The sequence below is a fragment of the Gymnogyps californianus genome, chromosome 7, assembly GCF_018139145.2.
Source record: "Gymnogyps californianus isolate 813 chromosome 7, ASM1813914v2, whole genome shotgun sequence".
Taxonomy (NCBI): Eukaryota; Metazoa; Chordata; class Aves; order Accipitriformes; family Cathartidae; genus Gymnogyps; species Gymnogyps californianus.
Window position 1 is genome coordinate 37,408,816 of NC_059477.1, and position 24,441 is coordinate 37,433,256.

The 24,441-nt window shown below is 38.9% G+C and overlaps 1 protein-coding gene across 1 annotated transcript in view; it reads left to right on the plus strand.

The window, feature by feature from the left end:
• THSD7B (thrombospondin type 1 domain containing 7B) overlaps positions 1–24,441 on the plus strand; it is a 276,547-nt gene that overhangs the window by 184,455 nt on the left and 67,651 nt on the right. The window contains exon 15 of the mRNA XM_050900047.1: positions 10,228–10,406. Coding sequence (XP_050756004.1) covers positions 10,228–10,406 — 179 coding nt within the window. The remainder of the gene's footprint in view (positions 1–10,227; positions 10,407–24,441) is intronic.

Consider the following 24,441-nt stretch of genomic DNA (forward strand, 5'->3'; position numbering starts at 1 on the left):
GGCAGTACCAGACTATGCAAAGGAATGATTTTTTACTAACCTCAAAAAGACTTTCTTGTGTTTGACGATCACCATCAGCCTCCACTTGCCGGACCACCTCTGCCCACCCTTGTTCATGTCCGTGCCTTTTGTTTCTATTATTAGGCTCAGTCAGTTTTTCTCTGTTTTTGACAGGTTGGTTAAAGCTCTTCCATGGGAGTTGGGAATGTTTTTAGTGTAGAAATAACAACTCGACATAGAAATAGTCTATCAGAGGTTTAGGAGAGCTTTGATAGCAAGTTAATGCACTGGGCGATCTACTGCCATGATTTCTGCAGCAGGCTACAGTAAGAGTATCTCTTTGAAATGTGGCCCATCTCTTTGTCCTTAATAACGCATTTGTCACAAATACAGCCTGTTATGAAGCAAGGCCCTAATAAAATGTTACCTGTCCTGGTTTCAGCTGGGACAGAGTTAACTCTCTTAGTACTTGGTGCAGCGGTGTGTTTTGGATTTAGTGTGAGAATACTGTTGATAACACACTGATGGTTTAGTTGTTGCTAAGTAGCGCTTATCCTAAGTTAAGGGCTTTTCAGTTTCCCATGCTCTGCCAGCGAGGAGGTGCACAAGAAGCTGGGAGGGAGCACAGCCAGGACAGCTGACCCCAACTAGCCAAAGGGATATTCCATACTATGGAACATCATGCCCAGTATATAAACTGGGGGGAGTTGGCTGGGAGGGGCGGATCGCTGCTCAGGCATCGGTCAGCAGGTGGTGAGCAGTTGCATTGTGCATCACTGTTTTTTTTCCTTTTTTTCCCCTCTTCTTTTTTTTTTATATTCCTTTTCATTACTATTATTACTATATTTCATTATTATTATTGTTAGTATTATATTTTACTTTAGCTATTCAACTACTCTTATCTCAACCCACGAGTTTTACCTTTTTTCCTGATTCTCCTCCCCATCCCACTAGGAGTGGGAGGGGAGTGAGGGAGCGGCTGCATGGTGCTTAGCTGCTGGCTGGGGTTAAACCACAACATTACCATACAAAGATAGATTTGGAATTAATATTTTTCTCTCCCTATGTCATTCCATTTAACATGTTATATTGGAAGTATGAAGAAATACCATTTTAGCCTAAGCCTTTTCATTAATTATGTACTCTAATGTTAAGAGCTCTACACTTTTCCTGCTCATGGAGAACTTCATGATCTCTTTGAGACATGTGTAGCTGTACTGGGAAGTGACATGTACCTGTGGTAGTTCACAGGATTCCTCTCATGTCTTATATGGGTTTTTTTTCAATGTTTTTTAACCTGATTGCCTTTTATACAGCTCTGATGAGCAGGACTTTCAGGCAAATAGATAGATGACAAATCATTTTTAAGTGGAAGTCACAGTTTCATATCTTTACTGCTGGTGGAGAGCCCTGTGGCAGCTGGACATAGTAGGTGTGTTAGTGGATTTCGGTGAGAGTCAAAGGGTTTCACATCTGACATATTCTGAAGATCTTCAGAAGCAACATCATGTGTTTCTGCTTGTATGGAACAAGAGTCCTACAAAAATAAGAATTCCAGTTTTTGCACATAGGCCAGTGTCTGAATAAAATGATCTGAGTGCCCGAGCAGCAATGAGTTTGCTGGAGCAGTGCATACAGCAATGAAATGAGCATGACGGGGGAGATGGGCACATAGTGGATACCTTTTAAGGTGCCTGATGTAGTCTGCTTGATCAAAGAGTTTGGGAGACCAACTCAGAAACATAGCAACAGCTGAATTTAGAAGATTTGAGGAAATGAGCCTGAATTAGGAAACGTGGATAAAATTAAACTTCAGCTTGGTCTGCTATGATTATCATAATGATATTGATGAGTAACTGAGAATTTATCCTACCTTAGTCTATTCCTGGGTCTGAGATATACTTTGAAATCTCTCTGTCCTCCAAGGTTTGCAAACGAGGATGGTGTAAATTAAATTAGTGAGAGTCTGGTTTGCAAAACTTCTAATATCCCTCACTACAGACAGAGATTCCCTCTGTGAAATCTTAGATCTCATTTGTATTTGGTAGCATGGAGGAGTGACCATTAAAAATCGTATTATTTAACAAGATTGCATCGCTTTCTGCTTCTGTCTCAATTCATTGAAGTCCACCAGCAGAGAAGATTGAACTACACAACCAGACCGCTCAAAGTCACGCTGCGAAATTGAAACAAAAGTCTATCAGGAATTCAGTGCATCAGTACTCTGTGCTGGGGCCTGCTAATGTCACAAAAATGTCCTATTTCCATCTCAAGGTTTTCCATCATCTAAATGAGTTGTACTGTTCTCGCCGTGCCTAAGCTGTGGAAAACCAGGACTGTTCCCTTTCTTAAAATCCTGTTTCCATCAGATGTTTTTTATACTACAGCTTTATTTAAGAAGGTTAGATGCATTTGTATCCCTGCCTCTGTAGCAAGGTGACCTCTGATAGCAGGAGTGAAACTCCTTATCCAAGCAGGCTGGACCTCACGGCAGCTACCTGGTGTTTGGAAAAGTGCTCACAGATCTTCCTAATGTTGGTAATGGTTAGTGGCATCTTTAAAACAGCGCCAGTATAATTAAAGTGTGTAGTTAGGTTTCTCATTTAGTGTTGATGAGATGAGAAGGAATTGAGGCAGTGTATTGATTTAAATGTATTGATCTGAGAGGTCACTGTGTCACTCGCCTCCCGTGATGGTGGGGAGGGAGGCTGTGGACGTCGCTGCCGGCTCAGAAGCTTCTCCCTGCCTTTTCAGTGCCTGTGTGACCTGCTCTTGAACAAAGGCCCTTATACTTGGTAATACCTCTCGAGTTTGTAAATTAAAGTACTAGGAACATATATTTAAAGGAAAAGAAAAAAGTTTTTTTTCATGTTGTTATGAGCTTTCTTGATAATATTAATTGCACGAGGATCTAATTGCTTTGCGTCCCTTTCTTCTGCAGAGTCATCTGGTGGTTTATTTTGTCTGAAATAAGAGCAATATTATAATGCGTAATACTTCCTAATTATCAGGATACAAGGAAATGCATCAGCGTTTTACCGTAATGGAAACTGTCGCGTCGTTGTCCAAGGGAAGTTGTCTAAATGAGGCTTGTCTGTGTCTTGGGGTCGCAGCTTGGCAGCTGAAATGAGGCGGCATATTGTGTTGACTGTGCCTAACATGATATCTTTAGAAACTGGCAGAAAGATGCTCTCCACAGAGGGCCCCAAACTCTGAAATTGAGTTTCTTAGTGTGCTCCAGCAGAGCCTGAAACCATTGACCTTCAGGCCGTATATCATTTACTGATGGGGGCAGATATTTTTGGTGACATTTGGCGGCAGCTTTCTCCCAGTGATGGACCCTTGGCTCTGGAAGATGCTTCCCGCCTGGTCCAAATTGCCCAAGTCTATATTGATCTTCAGAGCGCTCTGCAATGTACATCTATTTTCGGAGCTACTGTGCAATTGGGCCTCTGAGAGAAGTCAGATGTAGGAGAAAGAGGGGAATTTGACGGTCTGTGGACAATTTAATTTTGTCTTTGTGATGTATTGTGGAAGTGTGTTCAGCCTGTAAAAAAAGCCTTATTTTATTATATAAATCTCATAATAATAATAATAAAAAATAAACACAATCTCAGGTTTGTTTTAAAAATCTGCTGTTACTATGAATTGAGTAGCCTGAAGAACATATATGTTAAACAATTCATAATCAAGTACAGTGGGATGAGTTTCTTTCCTGATATACAGAGGATGAGGCCACTGAAAGAAAAAAAAAGCAGCTACTTATTTTTATTTGGACAAAGCAGATGATTTTCCCAGTGGCAGGGTGATGAGCAAAGTATATAGAAAAACACAGCTGAGCTACTACCCTAGCTGCTATTGATCCTAGTGGATGATTTTTTTATTTGAGTAAGGACTTCCTTAAGATGTCAGGGCTCCAAAGCAGCCGGCCCAGCCCTTCACTGCAGGGGAGCAGCCCCAGGAGGAGGGGGAATCATTTCCACAGCTGGTTTTGGAGCCCAGACAGATTTGTGCAGTGGATTTCTGCCTGTCTGCATCATAAGTTCCCTGTGAGGTGAATGTACACTGTGAAGTCCTATTTATTTGCAATATTTATTTGCGCTTAGAAGGCAGCAGGCGACTCTCTCTTCTCCGGAAGAGTTCTCAGCTTGTTCTGCAATCTGTTACAAGGAATGTGCTAATTAATGGCGATTTCCTTATTTAGTTAAAAGATTAAATATATCAACTGTTATGGTTTGTATGTAACTCAAAGTGTAAGCTTGCAAGTTCTTTAAGGAAGAAAACTGTAATGCAAAATCAAAAGAAATTAGGAATCATAATGCAAAGTCAGCATCAACCCAACTGCCTCATCAGGATTTATAGAGACTGTGAAATTGAGCAATAAAACCAACCTTTGGATGAATTTCAATAACAATGATGTTGAGTTAAACTTACCAGCGTTTTTTACAAGTCCTCTCTGGTCTATTTAGAATCTATAATCAGTCTGCTACGAGCTAACGAGAGCATGTGCCTCTTTGCTGAGAAGAGCAAGTAGGAATAAATTAGCTAAGGGTCTATTATTTGAGCTTTGCAAAATATTTGATGTGAAAGTTATTTTTGCTGGGTTTTTTTGGTTGTGCATTTACTGAATGTATTCATTAGATTATCTCTTAAATTTCCCAGCTAGCAAACTAATAATGCATAAAATCGCTCAAATCCTTGCGTATTAAAAAAAAAAAAAAAAGGTTAAACATTTGTTCCATGGCAATATTACATCCTTTTCAGATGCGACTGAAGTTGTTAGCAACTTTAAGACTCCCAGACTTATTCTGCTTAGTTTCCTTCAGTTAATAAAGTTCTCCCCTGAAGCAGGATTTAAATGTTTGGACCTGGATTGCTTAGGATGAGGTGCTCCCCTTGTAGCTCACAAGTTTCTGGAGCCTTCGATCATGCCGTGTGGCCCATGGCTGATGGCTGCCTTATCTGTGGCACATTGGGAAAGCCCCAACCATAAAGCTATGATCAGCTGGTGGAGTTAGTCTCTTAACTGCAGTCTATGCTCGATGCTGAGTTTTAACCTGAGTTAGAACATGAGGTTTGCTTTGTAGGAGATCCCAAAGCTTCAGCTGAGCTGAATCTGGCCCGCCAAGTGCCATGGTCCACCAGGTCTCCCTTATAAAGTCTTTAGCTATTAGACTTTTAGCACCACATGGATTTACTGGTGTTATTCTACGTATTTCACAGTCAGTAACCAAATGAATGTAAATATTAATTGCAAAATTAATTGATGGTTTTTTTCTGTACCTTTGGTCTGTGTAATTAGAAACATTTCTTCTGTGTCACTGTCCTCTCTGTTGCTGCCTTGTTTGTTAGAGGGTGATCTCTTTTATCCTGTAGACTCCAAGGGAAATTAGTGGTGTTATTACCAGTGGCAGTTGCGGTGATGCACAGAATTGTCCCTCTCATAGTAATGACCTTGAGTTTTATGAAGCACCTCAAGATTTACTAACAAGGGTAGAACCACTAGAAGTTTGTTAATTGAAATGATGAAATATGTTAGAGAGGATACAAATGAGTTTAAAGCCAATTCAATTAGAAGTGCATCTGTTTCCAAAGCTGCTGGAGAAATGTTGTTTATTTTCAAATCACTTTTAAGTCAGCCTCTTGGAATCCTGTTGGCACTGTTGTTTAACGCTGTGTGCAGACCTTACACCCGCAGCAAATTTATCATTTGGAAGTGCAACAGTCAGGTGGATGCCAGTGTCTTACGTTAGCTTGTAAACCTACTAATCACCTGCTTCTCCCACCACGATCCGTTTGCGAATACAGAGGCGGACATGGAAGAACACTGCAGCCCCTCGCTGGCTGTGCCTGGTGTGATACGTACAGCATCTTGTGTAGGTGGGAAAGAAATTGTGCTACTGCAAAACTCTCACCCGGTGCTGCAGTGCTATCCACAGCCTCTTCGTGCTTCTGCGCCGCTGACACCCACCAGCCCATCGTCCAGCTGCCTCCTATTGCCTTGGCTTTTTTGAGTTCCACAGCAAAAATAACAGTTTTTACACCATGTATTTGAGCCTTAACCTCTGACACCCACCAGACCATCATCCTCACTTCATTCATCTACCTGCTATTGCTTTGTCTCTTGGGCTGCACAGAAGAAATGAGATGAGTAATAGGTCCTACATGGTGTGTTTGAGCCTTCCCAGTACATCCTGTGTAATCTGTGGGTGCTTTGTTTATTATAGACACTTTAGGGAACAGACTCCATTTGTGGCTTGTAGAGCAACAAGCACATTGTTCTTAATGAATAAATAATAGTAAAATGAGCTGTGCAGCCTAGGTAAATGCATTTGTTCATCCCATTACGTTGGCAGTGTCTCAGTAGTAAAACAATAGCACTTAAACATAGAAAAGGCTTATTTGATCATCCAGCTCAATTTTTCCTGCCAATTCAGGACTATTCCCAGTAGTATGTTTCAAAGTGCCTACTTAAATATCGCACGCACTGGTGTTCCCGTCGCTACCTCCTGCGACAGCTGTGTGTGCAGCTCCAGCTCTGTGGCGTTCAGGACCCTGCTGTTGGTTCAGATAGGACAGAGGCTTCATCTGTTGTTTCTAAATTAAATGAGCTTTATTTTAATGGTATTTGAGATTTTGTAGAATAAAAGAAAAGAGGTTGAAGGAAGCTTCAAGAAATAATATAAGAACACATGGAAAGCAGGCTGAGCGGGGCTGGGGAGAAGAGGACATCTTTTTCCATAGGTGGTCTTGGAAACTCAACGAATTTTTGGTACCAGGTTCTGCAGAGGAGAGAAAAACGGGGAAAGTGATAGATAAGTGAGATGTTGAAGGATGACACTGACAAAACCAGCTGTGTAAACTCAACCTTGAGTTAGTCTCCTCAGGCTGAGCAACAATAACTCAGAAATGTGTTTATGCCGTTTCCTTTATTCATATTCTGTTATGGTAAGAAGTATTTCTCTGGATAATAGCCTGAATATAGAATTCTTTATTCATAGGTTATTTTAATACCATATCTCCCTTGTTGTTTTTTTGTTACGCACCATGCCAATGCTATAAGTTCTCTAGGAATGCCAATACTAGGATTATTGTGGGTATCCAAACTGAAGTCTTTTTGGCCCCCTGACAATGGCAAGCCATTGCTTGGCTCCTGCAGAGGAAAACAAATATCCTGTTCTCATAGGCAATGGATGAGCTGAGTACAACATTATTTACTAGTTTCTCATAAAAAGATAGCTATAAAGGCATTGTCTATCTGAGCAGAGAGGATATGACATAGAGATTTTTGGAGGAAAATTTTTGTTGAATAAAATCTTTGATCCATGGGTATCTCAGCATAGGATTAACCTCAAGTGGTTGGTAGAAGAAATAATGGCAGCCTGTGAGAAGAGCTTGAAAGTAAGTTATGTCCCCATTTTGATTCTGTAGCATTGTTCAATATGGAGAATTGGCTTTCTCTGGGCAGTATGGTAATTTAATGCTCTATTAGCTGGCCATTATTTGTTTATACTTAATGTAATTTAGAAATATGGGTGAGGAAACTCAAAAAGTAATGAGCTGGCCTCTTAGCAACAGGACGTCTTTAGAAATTCTGTGGTTCGCAGAGGGATCCCCACAGCACTTCCCGGGGATGCAATGCAATAGGTTTCTTTAGGTTTGTTTATTGTAACTTTTCCTTCCTCTTCCTTATATTTCTTTTTTGTATTATATTTCTTTTTTTGGTCTTATATTTCTTTTTATTATAGAGGTAGGTCTTGAACTGCCAAAAGGCTTAGCCCATTTTGCCTTCACTGATAAGTTGATAACCCCTCTGTCTAATCCTACTTTGAAACAAGGTACTTTCTTTGTTTCTGTTGAGTGTTAATTACCTAGGCTGTCACACAGCCCAAGGAAAAATGATGTTTCATACAGTGGTGGAACAGAACTCTTTGGAGAACTGCCTAAGAAATGCTTCTCATAAATCTATCATGAGAAAATTTCCTTTACTTATCATAATGTATTATGAATTGCTTTGAGTGGCAACCTAAGCAGGTGGAATAGAGTATTAGTGGGATATTTGGGAGTTTTATTTGGGGAAAAAAAGTGAGTCTATTTTGGAAATATTTGTCTATGTGTGTGCATGAGTGTAATCTCACCTAGAGAATACAAAGCATGCAACGTTGAAATATCTCAAACATGAGAACACCACTGTAATGGATTGGGTCAGAAATAATTAAAATACCCAATTCCAGTGGCTTTGGAGCTGCAAATGAAAAGGCAACGCAACACATGGAGATAAGAGGTAGCAAAGAAAACGAGAGCACATCGTGTGGGGACAGCTCTGCAGCTTTAGGGAAGAGTTACAGCCTGAGTTACTGGGGAAATGATTGCAGCTGTCAGGCTACGGGGTGGCTGCCGTAAAGGAAGCGGGAACAGTACCATCACGAAGGAAGAAGAGAGAAGAAATAGAGCATCATTGAACTGAAGGAGGGAACTGCTGTTGTTTTTACCATTTTTTAAGGCACTGTTTACAAAAACAACATCAGAGTTTCCTGTACTTCTACAAGGAGAATATTTTCCAGTGGGGGATGCCTAAGTAAGTCTGAAACCTTTCTTGATATTGACTTCAGCATGAAGACCAGGAGGGAGGCAGCGTATTGCTGCTGTGGGTCGATCCTCAGGATGTAATGCAGTCCTGGTTTGGAGTCAGCAGCAGGTTGGGGCATAGCAGAGCCGGTAGATCCAGCTCCGGGCCAGAATAATCTCCATGCCTCAGCCTCGGTGTTTCCTGGTTGTTTGGGGCTGTTGTCTAGGGTCTTTGGAGGGCAGCTGCTTCTGGGTTGGGTTTTTCTGGATTTTGTTGTTTGGGGTTTTTTTCCTCCCTACTGCAGTGACTGTCACCTTGGTAAAGCGGGGAAACCCTTCATAAAAGAGTAATTGAATGAGCTAATTTGGTATTCTGTAGGTAAGGAATATAGAGGGAGTGTTAGTGCGATGAAAACCAGACAGAAAGAAAGGGCATAAAAATGAGAAACATCGGAAATACAGTAGGGATGAAATTCAGTTATTTCTGTGACCATCATTGCCAGAGCTGTCAGAGGGTCGAAGCCGCCTGTAATAAAGGCTGATCTTAGCAGCCACTGACTTTCATGGTCTAACATGAAATCTCTTTTTTGTTTAAATTAAAATAGTACATACAGACATGACAAGCAGATAATAGAAACTTGAGGAGAACGAATGCAGCACGGTAAGCAGGAAGGTTCAGGAGCTATTCCACACTGTCAACCCGCAACTGGTGCCAGTAATTCCCCAGAGACCCTGAGGGTTCGGCCACCCTCCACTGCCTTTCTGCACACCACGAGCTCCACGGCCAGTGCTGGGCTCTGCAAAATCTCTCTTCCCATATGCCAGCTCCTCAACCAGCTGTGGGGTTATGCCTGTAAGGAAGAACCTTGTTTTTTCCCTGAGAAACCCTGTTGGGTTTTAATTCAGCAAGGTGTTGGTCCTGCAGATGTCCGGTATTCTGGTTTTAAGAGGTGATGATCTTGGGAGGACTTTTATGTCAAGCCAGGTTAAGGTGAAAGCAAAGCTTTACAATGCCATTTATGAAACCCAGAATAGGCAAAACAGTTGGAAAGATGTATAAAGAGAACTACCAGAAAGAAGTGGGAAGTGGGTTTCGTCTGCCTTTCCCGAGAACGAATCCCACGCTGCTCCAGCTGGCAGGCTGCAGGCAGGTCCCTCACGCATCTTGTGGGAGCTGCCAAGAGCACAGCTCTGGTGCCTCCACCATCCTCTGGTTCTGTCTGCTGGGAAGAGAGCCTCTGCCTCCCTTCCTGTGCCAGCTCTGGAGATGGCTAGCATAATGCTAAAGGAATACAAAATTGGGCTGTACGCTTCATTCTCCAGAATTTATTATGGCCACAATCTCACAGGGAAGACAATCACCACCTGTTGGTGACCACCAGCTCCACAACAGATACTTTTGCCAGTGTGTGTCCTTTACATGAGTCAGTTTTGTCGTGGCCTTCATTGGACTAAACCACGTGGAAATTAGTTTTAGTCATTGCTGTTCTTTACAGATAATATCATGATCTCGCGTTGGGAAGGTGTTGTCAGTCTGCCAAATGTCTTCTCTTTAAGAAGTTCTCATTTTGTGTTGATTACACAGAATGCAGTGAGACATCAGAGGATTGGAGTTCATTAGTTGCGGTGATTAAAACCTGTCTTAAATTTTTGGTTTAGGTTACATTGAAGAATCTTGCACGGTCCCTTGCCCATTTGATTGCAAATTAAGCGATTGGTCCAGTTGGTCCCCTTGCAGCTCTTCTTGTGGACCAGGGGTGAAAGTCCGATCCAAGTGGCTTAAGGAGAAGCCTTACAATGGAGGTCGTCCCTGCCCAAAGCTGGATCTCAAGAATCAGGTGAGCGGTGTTAAATAGCCAACAGAAATCTCTCTGTGCTTACTGTATTTTTGATTGTGATCAAAAGGTACTGTGCTGGTGAAGAAATTAAAAATAGGAGTTATCTCTGGGACCACACCTTGTGTCAGATTTTGTAGGCAATCCTTGAACTTCTTGAGGATTGAGGGGGAGTTGCTCACGTCACAGCAGAATTTGACCTGAAACGCCATATTTCTTATATGAAGAAATTTTTATCTCCCAGAGCACAGGAATCCCACCTGGACAGTGTATAGGCATCAGAGAGCTCAGATGTCATGGATATTTTAAAACTTTTTGATTCTCTCTGAGACTATGGTTGCTGCAGAAACATTTGTTAAATATATGTTGCTATTTTTAGCAACATAACACAAGTTATGTTCACACATAACTTCAACACAACACAAGTTCCCTTGAACATTAATCTCTGTGTATTCAATATTGAAGTATCCCATCAGAGGAAAATAATCTCTAAATTGCTACTCTTAAAAAAAGATCAGCATCTATTTAAATGCTACTTAATGCTGTGTGCATTTCTCCAAAACTAATAGTGATTTCCTACATGTGCTGATTAATTCTCGACACTAATTAACACTGATGAAGTACTATTTAGTTTTGCATGTCCTTTATTTCAGATTCAACCATGAAAATTAATAAATTAATTAATAGAACAGAAACAGTCATGCTGAAGGGACTTCATATATATCTTATGAATATATATATATGAAATATGTTGCATAGTACGTGTAGAAGGACTTTAATAGTATTCATACAAAGATTTATGTGTGTAGTGGCTTGTAGGTGGTAGAGCTGGTGGATCTAGTTGTTTTTCTGTGCAACCGTTGCTGCAGCAGTCATGTCCTGGGATGCAGCACCACTTTTAACACCTGATTCTGAACTTGCCTCATTTTCTTCACAGTTTATTTTTTTTCTTGTGAGAAACTTGGTAAATACTTTTTTTTTTTTTCTTTTTCCCTTATTACTGTTTGAAATTCATAGGCAGTAACCTAACAGAAGCAGCAGGGACTACGAAAATATAAAACTGCAATAAAGTGTATGTTGTCCATACCTCAGTGCTTTTCTTAATAGATCAGACAGATCACCAAAGAGGCAAAATGAAATCCCACAGTAAGTCGTATGGTAACAATAAGCTCCTTTGTAATGAAAAGATACTGGGGTTTGTTACCCATAGACACAGCAGACTACTTCCATTAAAAGTAAACTTACTGCTATAAAGCGTTTTCTATTCCCACACACATTAGATTTGCTAATTTCAAAAGCCTTTCAGAAGATATTAAAGGAAAGAAATTGTTTAAACTTGGAAATTACATCTTCGTAAGGTTTATCGGTGCACGGTGCTTGGAAGGTGCCACGGCTGGTGTTAATATAAATGTGGTCGGTGCTTTTTGCCTCTTTACTGGGAATACACGTCTTCATCTAAAACCTATTGAATTTATTAGAGGGCTTTCTATTGCGGGCGCTAGTAGTGACGACTTAGAATTGCATTAAGATCTGGTTTTTTTAGGTATGGTGGGTTTTTTGTTTGTTTTGTTTGGGGTTTTGTTTTGGTTTTTTGTTTGTTTTAGGGTTGGGGTTTTTTGGATAGAGGCAGAAGCTATTTCTAGCTGGTTTAGCACACCAATGGATTACCTTTTTCCAATTTAGATTTATAGGATTGGATCAGATCCTATATTTTTTGGAGCTTTTAGGTTAAGAAGAAATTGTGCTAACAAGGAAAGTGTGTGTGTATATATATGTATATATATGTACACTTAGATATGCACACATATTGTGTCTGTGATTCTATTCATTGCCTCTGCAAAAGCTTCTCAATCCTTTGTGCAGTTGGGAAGGAATTTTGCTCTGCCCACACTGGACTTTGACTTCCAGCACTGATTTAGAAACACCGAGGTCCTTAGGCACACTGCAGCATGCACAAGGTGCCTACCCAGATGGTGAGCTAAAGTAGCTGATTGCGTTGCTGATTAGCTAAGCTGAACACATATCATTAATCCACTGCAAGGCAGATTGTCTTCTGTTTCCTCTGGTCTGGGCAGTGTTTAAATCCTAAGCAAAGCTCTATGGAGTCTTTATATATAGATATGTGACATCCTAATTATTTTTATATAATCTGGGTTAAATACCTGCAGTAAAATACTTGCTTTTGTTTCATATCAGACATGAGAAAGCTAAGTCACCTTAGTGCTGAGATTTGCTCTGTCTTCACTGTATTATATCGTGTTTTATGCAGTTGATAAAGACGTTAGATGACTTAGAACCAAGAATAAACTCCTCCAGGTGCCAGTAGATTTCCCTTATTATTTCCTTATTATTTCCTCCAGTATTTTTAGGTTGGGTTTTTTTTTTTTCATTATTACTTCTGAGCTTGGATCTTGTTATTGCTTAATCAATTACTTTGGAGAACCTTCCATTTTCCAGTGTCTTATAATTAAAGCCCTCAGTCAGTATGTGTCTTTCTCTCATTAAGCTCAATAATCTTTTCACCCTCTTCTTGTGAAGGGTGTTTTCTAGGCTTCTTGGCAGACCTCTGTATGTCTTTTTATTCAATGCCTTTCAGATATTTGACACAAATTTAGCTACAGAGAGCATTACTTGAAACACTATTCCAGCGATTCTCTCTTGCCATGTCCCACCATGTCCAGTTCCCTGCCAGTACAGATACTTTAGCAAAGCTTTGGAGAGAGGGGCAATTTGCATGATCAAAACAATTTATTTGATGAATATAAATAATTATTTGAATCACATAACCTGTTTCATAAAAGACTGTCCTCCTAGAACAAGTTCAGTCAGTGTAGTGCAGGTTGCTTGTTTATTTAGGATAGAATTTTTTAGCAGAAGTTTAATTTTATTCAGAGATAATGACATATTCTGTTACTGCATGATATTCCGTGGGGTTTATGCTCTTAATTCCACAGAGTTTTTGGCTCTGCTGGAGTATCTTGAAGCCACTCCTTCGGATGTCTTCATCCTCCCCTGCCTGTAGAGCCTCTCAAGCAGTCCACTCCTTTTGCGGTAGATGCAAGAAGTAAACTCAGAGTTAGGAGAATTAATTTCACTTTTATATATTTCTTCTTCTCATTATAGTTGATGGACTAGGCTGAACCCTTCCAGATTTTCATTCCAGGTTTTGTTATTTTCTAATAGAAATGACAAACAGTTTGTGTGGGCTGCATGCACTTGATATTCTGATATAATCACTCAATTTGATATAGCCACTTCAGCCTTAAACTTCCCCTGTGTTGTTGCCCTGTGAAATGAAAAGATTAATTACAATATTTGGGGGAAGAGATGACAGTATTTTAATGCAGATCCATGTAATATGTTGAATTACTTTCGTCTTGTACCTCTGAGTGTTTGAAAATTGTTGAAGAGTTGGCTAACTACATTTTGCTCCATCTCTTAAAGAAAATGGGCATTGCATGTAGAAGCTGTGCAGCTCTTATCTAAGGATATGATTGCTTCTGAACAGCCGATTGGATTATGGGGTCAGCTGGCAGATGTTCTTGGCTGTGCAATGCATGTTAAAAGAGGTGTAGCATTTACATTTTTCTATTTCTGCTCTTATTTGAATGCATTTACACAGCATGCTGTTGCTAAGCTATTTAATATGTAGTTCTACATGATGAAAGGTTAAATATGAGTTGTGGAGGGTTTATTGCTTGAATATTCTTTTATAGGTTTTTAGGATTACTTCAAGAAAATGCATCTTATTTTAAAGACTCATGAATTCCAAGGATTATCTTTTTATTGATTGCTCTAATATAAATTCTTGTCAAGATTTTCCCTCCTTCTCCTTCCTCCCCCTCTCTCTCTTACCCGGTCCTTCTAAAGGACAAATATCATAGCAAGTAGTTTATTCCCTTTATATATACTGTATATATTTAAGCAAACATTTTTAAAGGATTGAGAGCATTTGTAAAGGCAGGCATAGCAGGAAAAAAAATGTAATGTATTTGAAATTTAAAGTTACTGCTTTCTTTAAAATGAATATTTTATTCTTAATGACATTTTTCAGTGTTCACTCTGGAATATGAGAAATACAGACACCTTACACATAACAATTGCAAGTACTTTTCCTGAAATTGCATACAGAAGTTTAACGAAAGGGAAAAGGAGGGCAGTGGCGCATTTACAGATCAGATCTCTCAGAAGCAGGTGTGAAGATGTATGAATTTCTGGTAACCTTTTCATAGAAAATGACTGGTTTACTCCTACTTGCACTTCAGAGAAAACAATTTTTTTTGATCAGCAAAGAATGTGTCAAATTTATTTTCAAAAGTGAAAATCCTACAAAATTATAGACTTTAAAAACTCACCATTAGAATGTACAAGATTGGATGGGCTTGGAGACTACTGTTAACTGTAGAAGTCATTATCTCTTGCGAGGCAAAGCTGGGCTTGGGCTAGAGGTGGAGGGGTGTGTGTGTGTGTGTGTGTGTGTGTGTGATCTTTCCCCTTTTCTAATCTGTAATGTTAGGAAAGGTCTCTTCAGGAAAGGCCTTTTGCTAAGATGTTGCCAGGGCTTTTCACACTTTAATTCCTCAAAAAACCCACAAAGAAAACCAACACAGCAGTATGCAGACTAAAGTTTGACTTACTCACATTCAGTAGCCATTTCTCTAGGCAATTTTTGGCTCACATTTGGCAAGCTAAGTTTCTGTGATCCAAAAATGCCCTTAGACTATGTCAGAGGAACTCTGCCTAAGGAAGAGCAACGTAGCATGGCTTATCACACGGCACTGTGATGAAACAAAGTCAATTTTTATTTAGGTAGGTAACTGCTCTCAGAGCAATAATTTTGTATACAATAAAGTTTCTGAATAAGCAACGCATAACACTACTGTATTTCTCCTGTTTTCCTTCCGTCAAGTTATATTCCTGTCCTTACTTGCTGACGCAAAATATTTGCAACCTCTTTCATTTATCTTTGTCTGTATCTGACTGTGAATTAATAAATAGTATTTATTCTCTTAATTTTGAGTGTGTCTGACTAGAACAGATTTTATTTTCATGCTTTGTTTCGGTGTAATACTCGGTTGTACTCTTCCTTCGCATAAATATATCTTTTATATATACAGATGTATGTACGTATATGTGTGCATGTGTATGAAGCATTTTCAAAACTGTTAGGCTCCTGCGTTAGAAGTTAAGTTTGAACCCAGCGTCTTTCATTGCTATCACTGAATTAGCTCACATCCAGTCCCTGGATGGCGAGTTGCATGTATAACCCTTACCTTTCAGTATCAGAAATTGGTCTTCAAGAGCATCATTAATAATGTATTAGCTATAAATAGCTCCTGCTTAAATCACTTCTTTTATAATATAGATTTCTAATGGTCAGAAAAGTTGCTGAACTTTTTCGAGGCACTCATAAAATCTTTTCCTTTCACGGATTTCAGCTGCCAGGAGTTTATTTCTGAGCCCAGTCCTGTGCTGCTGTATCAGTAGCATCGGCTGTGCAGGATCCCTTTCTGTGGCATGCAAGGACATGGCTGATCTATATTTTCCTCTGGCTCTGTCTATCAACACTCATTTGCTACGTGTGCAGCTTAACTTCTGGAAACAAAAATCCTATCCTTAATCTTGGTTTTACCTTCAGAAGGTCTGATTTCCTCCCACTCAGCCTTAAAGAAAGGAATTGCAGCATGGAAAACATTGGTCCTCTGATTCTAGCATGTTTTTACAGTGTCATAAAAATGACAAGTTTTTTTGCCTGCTACACTAATGTGGGAGAATTTTCAGTGTCAAAAAATAGTGAGAACCTCCTGGTTTCCTTATGCTTTTCTTGCTGTGACTGGAAGTTTTGATACTAAACAGTAATTTAGTTCATTAAATGAGCAAAAGTTGCAAGCTGAATCTGTGTAGCCTGAGCGCTACCTCATCTTCCCGAAGCGAGTATCTGGAGAGTCTAGCATGTGGGTGGGTGCTGCTTCGCTTCCTAAGGAAAATACAGCCATTTCCCATGTTGTCCTTCAGGATAATAACCCTGTAGCGTCTACTCTAATTCCCAGCATATAGTAATTTTGTATTCAGCTTCAATAGCTATCTGCACTTGATTTTCATTTCTCCTGCAGGTTTTCTGTTGAATAAAGAGTCGTATAAACATATTTTCACAATTGCCACTCATGAAAAGCTTTAGCCTTGCAAAAATGGAACAGTTTAACAACTTCCTCAAAAGTATTTTTCACTTGGCTTTTTTTTTTTTTCTGGGTAGCTCCTTTAAACTTCTCTTTAATAATAATGCATCTTGATGTATGGTGTAATGCTATCTTCTGTAATTGTGAGAGTACATTTGCACTTTGTGAAATTAAATATCTTACAATGCTAGTCTCCTTCCTAGAATTACTTTGAACCCACAAAAATTAGCAGCCTTGTGCTAATTGATTAAACTACATTTTTTCTGCCTACTACAGTCCCTACCAAGTTCTTCATGAAATATGTATCAAAGCAGGACTTTTTGCTGTAAAAGAAAGTGATACGTTTGCATCTCTGGAACTGAAAATTTACCCATAATTATTTCTGATTCAAATACAGTTCCTACATTTGTTGGTGAAAAAAATATTTATTGTTTGGTATGATAGCATACTGCAAAATATATTGAAAGACATGAGTTATACCAAAAGTGCTTTGTCCTGTTTATTTCTCTGCAGAGGAGATGGAATTAAACGGAAAATCAGCCGCAGAAGGTCAGGTGGCCCAGTGGAGAAAGTATTAGCATTTCATCTAAGGAACTGAAGTTAAATTGGTTTGGGCAATATTTTTTAAGGAAAGAAGTTTGGTTTGTGCTGAATCTCTCGTGGACAATATGTCATGTTGGAGGGCCAGCATACACTGTGTGTCATAAATCAGCATGACAGCGTCTAACACTGAGACTGAACTTACTCTTGCTTATCTTTGTCTTAGGAGCAGGAGAACAGAAAGGATTGATGCCTTGGTTATTCCTTGGCGGCAGATTTAATCTTGGGTTTTTTTCCCCTCCTTCCTCCTTTTCGAAAGCTTGCTATTTCTTTTCTGCAAAGTTTTGCAGTGGAATTTGTTCTCAATTTTAGGTTCACAATCGTTAAGGAAGAGCAAATACTGCATAATAGTTAGAATAAGGATGTAGCTTCTGTTCTAACTGGAAAACCCCCAAGAATATTAAGAATAAAAAAAAAATGTTGTTATATCTTCACCTTTTCATATGGTAGATGTTAAAACCAGCTATTTGGCATCATGCATTTTATCACATGTGACTTCAGAAACAGTGAATTACACAGAAGTATCCCTTTTCTTGCTTTTGGCAAGTTAAATGAAGGTTTTGACACATTTTCCTTCTCTTTACCATCTTTTATAATCTCTTTGTGTACAAAATTCATTTCCAAAATATTATCTTGCTGATTACAAAACAATGTTTGCTGTAATAGAAGACATGAATGTGGGAATTTCTTTTTAAATGGATTCTAAGTCAAGTAATGAAATTAATTACTATAATTTATAGTTCTGTAGAACCTGCCACATGATTTCAAATCTTTTTGAAGTGTGAGTGCAACAAGATATTGGCAAGAGGTTGAACGGGAGTGCATTAAGCAGAAGGCAGCTCAGCTCTGTCAAATCTAGGGAGCTTGTGTGTGCAATCTGAATCACAATGCAGAGCATCCAGCCCGAACGAAGGTTGGGTTGGGTTGAGTTGGGTTGGGTTGGGTTGGGTTGAGTTGGTAAATTAGGTACTGGCATTGGCCTGATTTAGCATCTACTACTGTCAGAAACCAATGTGAGGCTATACTAGGAAGAAGCTTTAAGAAAGGACATCACGGCAGTCTGCCCCCAGCTCTGATGCTGGGAAGACTGCAGTAAAGATGAGTTTCCTCTGTGCAGGGCAGAGTATCTCATATATCCTTTGGTCAGCCAAATGTCTAAGTCTGGATGTGTCTCATACAGGCCTCTATATGGAGGTCTTCTGCATTCCCTCTGCTAGGTATGCAGCTCTAGCTTGGTTGTTAATTAAGATTTTGGTCACTTTTTTCATTTTTCCAGTGGACAGCGGTGTCTTTTAGAAGGACTGAATTTTCTCATAAATATATAGCAGATTCTGCGTGTTCTCAGTTTAAAGTTGACCGCATTCCGGTGGATGGCTTTATTCTTAGAGGAATAGAGTTTGTTAAAGGTGGTCTGATTCACCTGCACGCTGTGAACATATCTTGAGCATTCAGAGCAGAAAATTCCTACTTTCTGACTCTCTCTTATGAATAAGAGAGAATAATTGGAAATGAAGTTGCTGCTCAAACAGGGAGAATAGACATGAAGATGTATGCTATGTGAATTCATCTGTCAGAGCTACTGAGAAGCCCAGGAACGCTCAGGCACCTCTTGCATTAAAATAACCCTGGTCTTGCCTTTTTGAAGTATTTAATATTGGTGTGTTGTTCTGTCTACAGCAGTTATCACTGATTAATACTTAACAAGTGTTAATATTTTTTCTGGTGCAGATGTTTCTTGTAGCCATTTCCCAGAAGTTATACCCATATCATTTGTTTGGTTTGCTTTGTTATATGCGCTGTAGCTGATTGATAGATTCAGGAATGGATTTTGTTTTCTTTTTATGTTGTTTAATTGGTTTCCTCCTCCAAGACAGCAGAATAAAAGTGCAAATGACCTTCTGTATTGCTCTTGATCTCTCCTCACATAACTGGAAGGATTGTGCCTGGCTTGCCATCAGCTAAATGTGTGCATTTGAACTGCAAGTTGAATACATGAATTTTGCATCTTTTTTAGGTGACAGCATCAAGATCGTCAGCATTACCAGATTGCTAGCTGGAATATAAACCACTTTGAGATTTTTGGATTTCAAGGCCCAATTACAGCTTTCTGAGCGGTTGTCAAATACAGCCCCCATGTCAGGGAGGTCTGTTGTTTGCAAGAGCTGTTTTCCAAAAGCTGAAATCAATTTTAGTCACATGCAGGTGGGTTTGGGGAAAGAAAGGAGAAATTAAACCTGTCTCCACTGTACAGCTGTCTGGGGCTCTCACTGCTTCCTGAAGTCCCTGTTTTAGCAGGGACACTAAGAAAAGAGTTGCAAATATGAGTTTGCACAAATTCAGCTAATCGTTCCTCATTACCTATAGATCGTGATGTATCTTGGTGTTATAAATAAGTGTGTTGCAGGCTATAGCCACCAGTAGAAGAACTAAAGATGAGTGGATTTTTATGTGTGAATGAACCGCCAAAGGATAGATTCTTCTTCTCCGATAAGATGTATATTCTGTTCTGTCTAATTTTATTTACTGATTCTCACTTGAGGAGTGCATAAATCAGCGGTCCTGTGTAGTCTGTTGTGATTTATTGCTTAATTAAAAGTTATGAGGGCTTTTAATCTGTCTATAATTTATATTATTTTTGAGTCGGCTGTTTCCCATATTGTAACTTAACCATTCTATGATTCTATGATAAACTTGCATCATTTTATGAAGGGAGCATTTTGTGAGCCCTCGTATTCACTGACAGATGTGGCACACGATGGTGTGTCAGATGTTCCAGACCGACCTCGGTGTTTAAACTCAGAACCAAAGATAATTAAATATTAGTGCACTTAATAAAGTTTACCCAGCATCGATTATAGTTTGATGGCAAATATAGTTTATGTGTTTGTTAGAGTTACAGATTAATTTTAAAAGGGATGAGACTCATTTGTGGTTTCACAATAAACAGATGTTAGCTACACTTTAATAATTTAAAAAGCAGGCTTAAAATGGTTATTTACGTTTTAATAGAGAATTAATTTGGCTGTAGTATTGAACCACATGCTGTTGTCAAAACAATAGGACAACCAGTTTTAATGTTTTGTTTTGTTTTAGTTTGGTCATTGAGTGATTTTTTTTTTTTTTAGTTGGTAGGTTACTGTTGTGTTTTTTCCTTAATTAAGGTTATAACCAGCATGCATTATAAAAATAGATTTTTCTCCATATGAGTTACTGATGAATAAATATAATATGCAAACTTCAATTTTTGTAGTGATAGCAGAGATGGCTAGCTTGAGAGTTTCTGCAAAATTTGAAAAATTTTAACTGAACGGTTTTGAGTTGCATGTTTCAGAGCACTCATCTGGTTTGAACTTGGATAGGTTTATCTCCTTCTTTCTCAAATATTATCTTTATTATTTGAAAACATGTGCTAGTTCCACTAGCAAAGCTTTGTCCAATCCTGGCATTATAGATTTCAGGTAAAAAGATTTAACGTCAGTTTGGATTTCAGTGATGGCAAGGGGTTTTTGCCATGGGTTTCGGCAGGAGTAAGAATTTCTTATACCTGTGAGTCAGCTGCCCTCTGTTGGTTAGTTCAGCTTTGCTGTGATTTCATTTGTGTTTCTTGTGACTTCGGGTGGGATGGATGGGAAGAGCCTTCCCTGAGTCCCACCTGCCGGTCGTGTGCTTGAAATCAGTGGGGTCCTTCCAGTAATCCACCTCTGCTCCATGCGAGGTGTGACTGCTGTGAAATGCTCAGCTTCTCTTAACCTTGCTTTTAAGTTTTGGATTTCCTAAATAACTTAGTATGTAATTACAGTGTTGTCATTGAACAGTCTTAATTGTTTCTGAAACAAAAATTTGTTCCTGGATTTTTGTAAACCCTTTTCTTTAAAATAATGTTTTAGAATCATTAATAAAAATTGTGAAATTCATTTTTACTTGATGAAAATGGTTTGCTATAAAATCACGTAGAAAATGTCCTATGCCACATTAGATAAAAACTGCGGATGTCTTTCAGATAGTCAGAAAATTTTGCGGGAGCTTGAGAATTGGACAGTTGTTATTAATTAGTATGAACTTTGGCAATTAGAAATGCTAAACCAAATAATATCTGTCAGCTCTGCTGGTCAGTCTACATTGAACAATTTAGTCCACCATCTGTTAAGCTTAGGTGTCCTTTATGCTCTTATAAGTTAGTTTTAAATTATGACTTTGAGTTTTAAATTATTACTTTACTAAATAAAGATAAGAATTTTTCCTTTTTTGAGTGACATTATGAGGTTCATGAACTTTCTAATTAACTACAAGGCATAAAGATATTTTCATTCTTGTTCTGAAGAATCTGAGTAAAAAGACTAATGTTGAAAAATAGTAAGGTTTAGCAGTCTCTTCTAAGCAAGACTTTGAAAAGTAATGAAGACCTAGTCATATGCTACTTTTATAATGTCTTATTATATATGTTTTTAACTGGTGAAAATACTCACTATACATTTGTTTATGCTGTTATGCAGTGTTCTATTTGAAACATGGAGTTTAGGTTTTTCATTCAGTTTCCAGCGTCTAAGAAGACCTGTGCTCCTCGGTCCGTGCTTTCAGGTAATGCAGCTGCGGTGGCCAGACTTTCCTGAGGCACCTCATTTGGTTTTGGTTTTGGTGGGAATGCTTAGTGGTCACTAAGTCCAACATATGGCCCTTTATGAGTGTGCAAATTTTCAAAATTTCTTAAAATAAATCCAATCTGTTGCTTTAATTTAAATTCAGTGTACTCTCAAGTGGCCATCTGGAACATATATTTGTATATGTAAATCATTCTTCTGACAGCTAAGTGGTACTATCTTTGCTGCTATTAATCCAATTCTTAAGGGATTGCTCCTTTGTAACTAGGGATCCGGACCTGGATCAAAACATGCGTGCCGACTTTTTATCCATCTCGTACATGATGTCGTCTTTGAGAAGTTAAATCCTAGTTTTAAATCCAGATTTTAAATCCAAGTTTTTATGTAAATCTGTATCCTATGTCAGGCCAAGGTATATTAATTTTTGTTAATGTAATGCATATTTTTGATAAAACTACAGTACAACAAACCAGCATTTTAAATTCTATTTTGGTTAGCATGTAGTTTAGTTAGAGTCTGATTTACAGAATTTAGTCATGTTGCTTTTTAGTAAGGCTCAGATCTTTTTAATGCTTGCTACAGGACGGAGGATTTCGCTCCTCTGGCTAGTCACAGAAAGGGGCTGCAAGGTGGTGCTCCCACCAGGCTGCCAGTTTGCCGCCAACATTTCTAAATGCATGGACATTGATGTTCTTTTTTCATGTTGCTTTTCCCCAGCTAGTAGCTGGTTGTAAAGTTGGATAGTAAATAAACAGATTTCTATTTGTTGGAACACAAACATCAGTGAGTACTTTAGCAACTAGAGTAGCAATGGATATTCATTAGAAAATCCATCAGAGAAATCAATTATACTTTGAGTTTGTCTCGTTGAGAGAATGGAAGTACTCGGTCCGTGTAAACCAGATATTACTCGAGTGATCAGCAGGTGGGCAGACAAAATAGGCTTTAATGATAGTCTCACAGGTGACTAAAATAATAAGAAAAGATTAATTCTCTATTCTGCGTGTTCCCAGAGCAACCATTGACAAAACAACTGGTTTTTTTGAGAATAAGATACAGAAGATTGTGTCTTACAGTGCACAGTACGTACACAACTCATCAGTCCTGAGAAAGAAAAGTGATGATTAAACTCGATTGGATTAAACATTTGCATATAAAAGAGGTTTTTCTTAATATTCATTTCAGGTCAGTGTTTGATAAATGACTCGCAGATTTTCATCAGCATTCTCATGTCTTCATTTTTGCATAATAAGTATCCTCTCAGGAGGTGTATGCGAACAGCAGCATTTTCAGCATAGTTACTTATCACATAGGAAATTCTAAGTACAAGTTGTATTTGGGTCATATCTGCATGCTCACCTCAGAAATTAATCCCAGCTAGAGGAAGAATAAATATTTTTTTAACTTAATTTCCTTGTTTTCACCCTGTCATCACAATGTAGCGTACCACCGTACCTGAGATCTTGGCAAGGGAGGGCAACACAGATGATTTCTTAAGTCCTTCAGACACCACTAAAATGTTTACTTGTTTTGGAGTAAAATGTTCATTTTATACAGGTTCTTTTACTCTGTATGCTATAGCTTTTTTAAAAAAAATATTAATAATCCTTTCTAACAAGTCCCACTGCCTGTTAGACCGTGTAGAGTCCTCACAACACTGATTCTATACACCTGATTTCTATGCACCGGAATGAAAATTGATTTGTAATCAAATCAAAAGAACAATCAGTGCCTGGCAGGTATTGATTTTTGTGATGGCGCTATGTTTAAAACCGAGGGTATGACTCTTTTCTTTCCGTTCCTAATGATGTTAAGGGAGTTACTTCATCTTCATGTCCGGCTGTGCAGAACAGCATCGGACAGTAATTCTTTTCGCAGCACCCCGTATCAAAAGGCTGCGCTTGAGACTCAGCTGTGAGAAGTTTGTGTACGGATCCAGGCTCTACACGGCTTATTTCTTGTTTCTCCCCCGTGATACACAGTGAATTGTCTGTGCCTGAACCGGTGATCGGTACTTTGTGAGTGCTAGGACGTGCGATGCGGCTGCTCTGCGCTGCCTGGCGGCTGCGCTGCCCAGCCGGGTGGAGTTTATGGCAGCTCTTCGCTTCTGGAGCGTGCCCATAAATCTGTGGCATATTGTGCGACAGCAGATGCAAACACCGGTTTTATGTCCTGTCTTTGAGCTAGTGTTTTTCTAACTACTGTGTTATTCTAACCACATGTCTCTGGCCTAACTCTCATCATTTAATTAAATAAAGGCGAATTCCAATTAACTTTTAAGACACCTGGAATTGGCTCTGCTTTTTTAGAAAGCGGTATTAATTTACACAGTATTTCCCTTTTTTCTGTCTATTCAGTGAAGGTGAGACCTTTGATCCAATTCATCTGTAAAGCCCTACAAAGTGGCCTCCCTATAGAATAGCCAATTGTTTCATATACCAGAAGTTTGCATATTTTTGCTGGATTGTGATCTAATTTGCAGACTGGGTAACAGATGAAGTTTGACTCTGAAAACGAAAAGATAATTTTTTGGCTCGAACCGCCGTTTATCAATGGAGTTAATAATGAAAGGAACAATCAGTCTCCACATGCTTCCCTGAAATGTGTCCAATAGCATTTGCAATACTATTGGAGCATCTTTTAAATGGTGAAATAAGGAACACT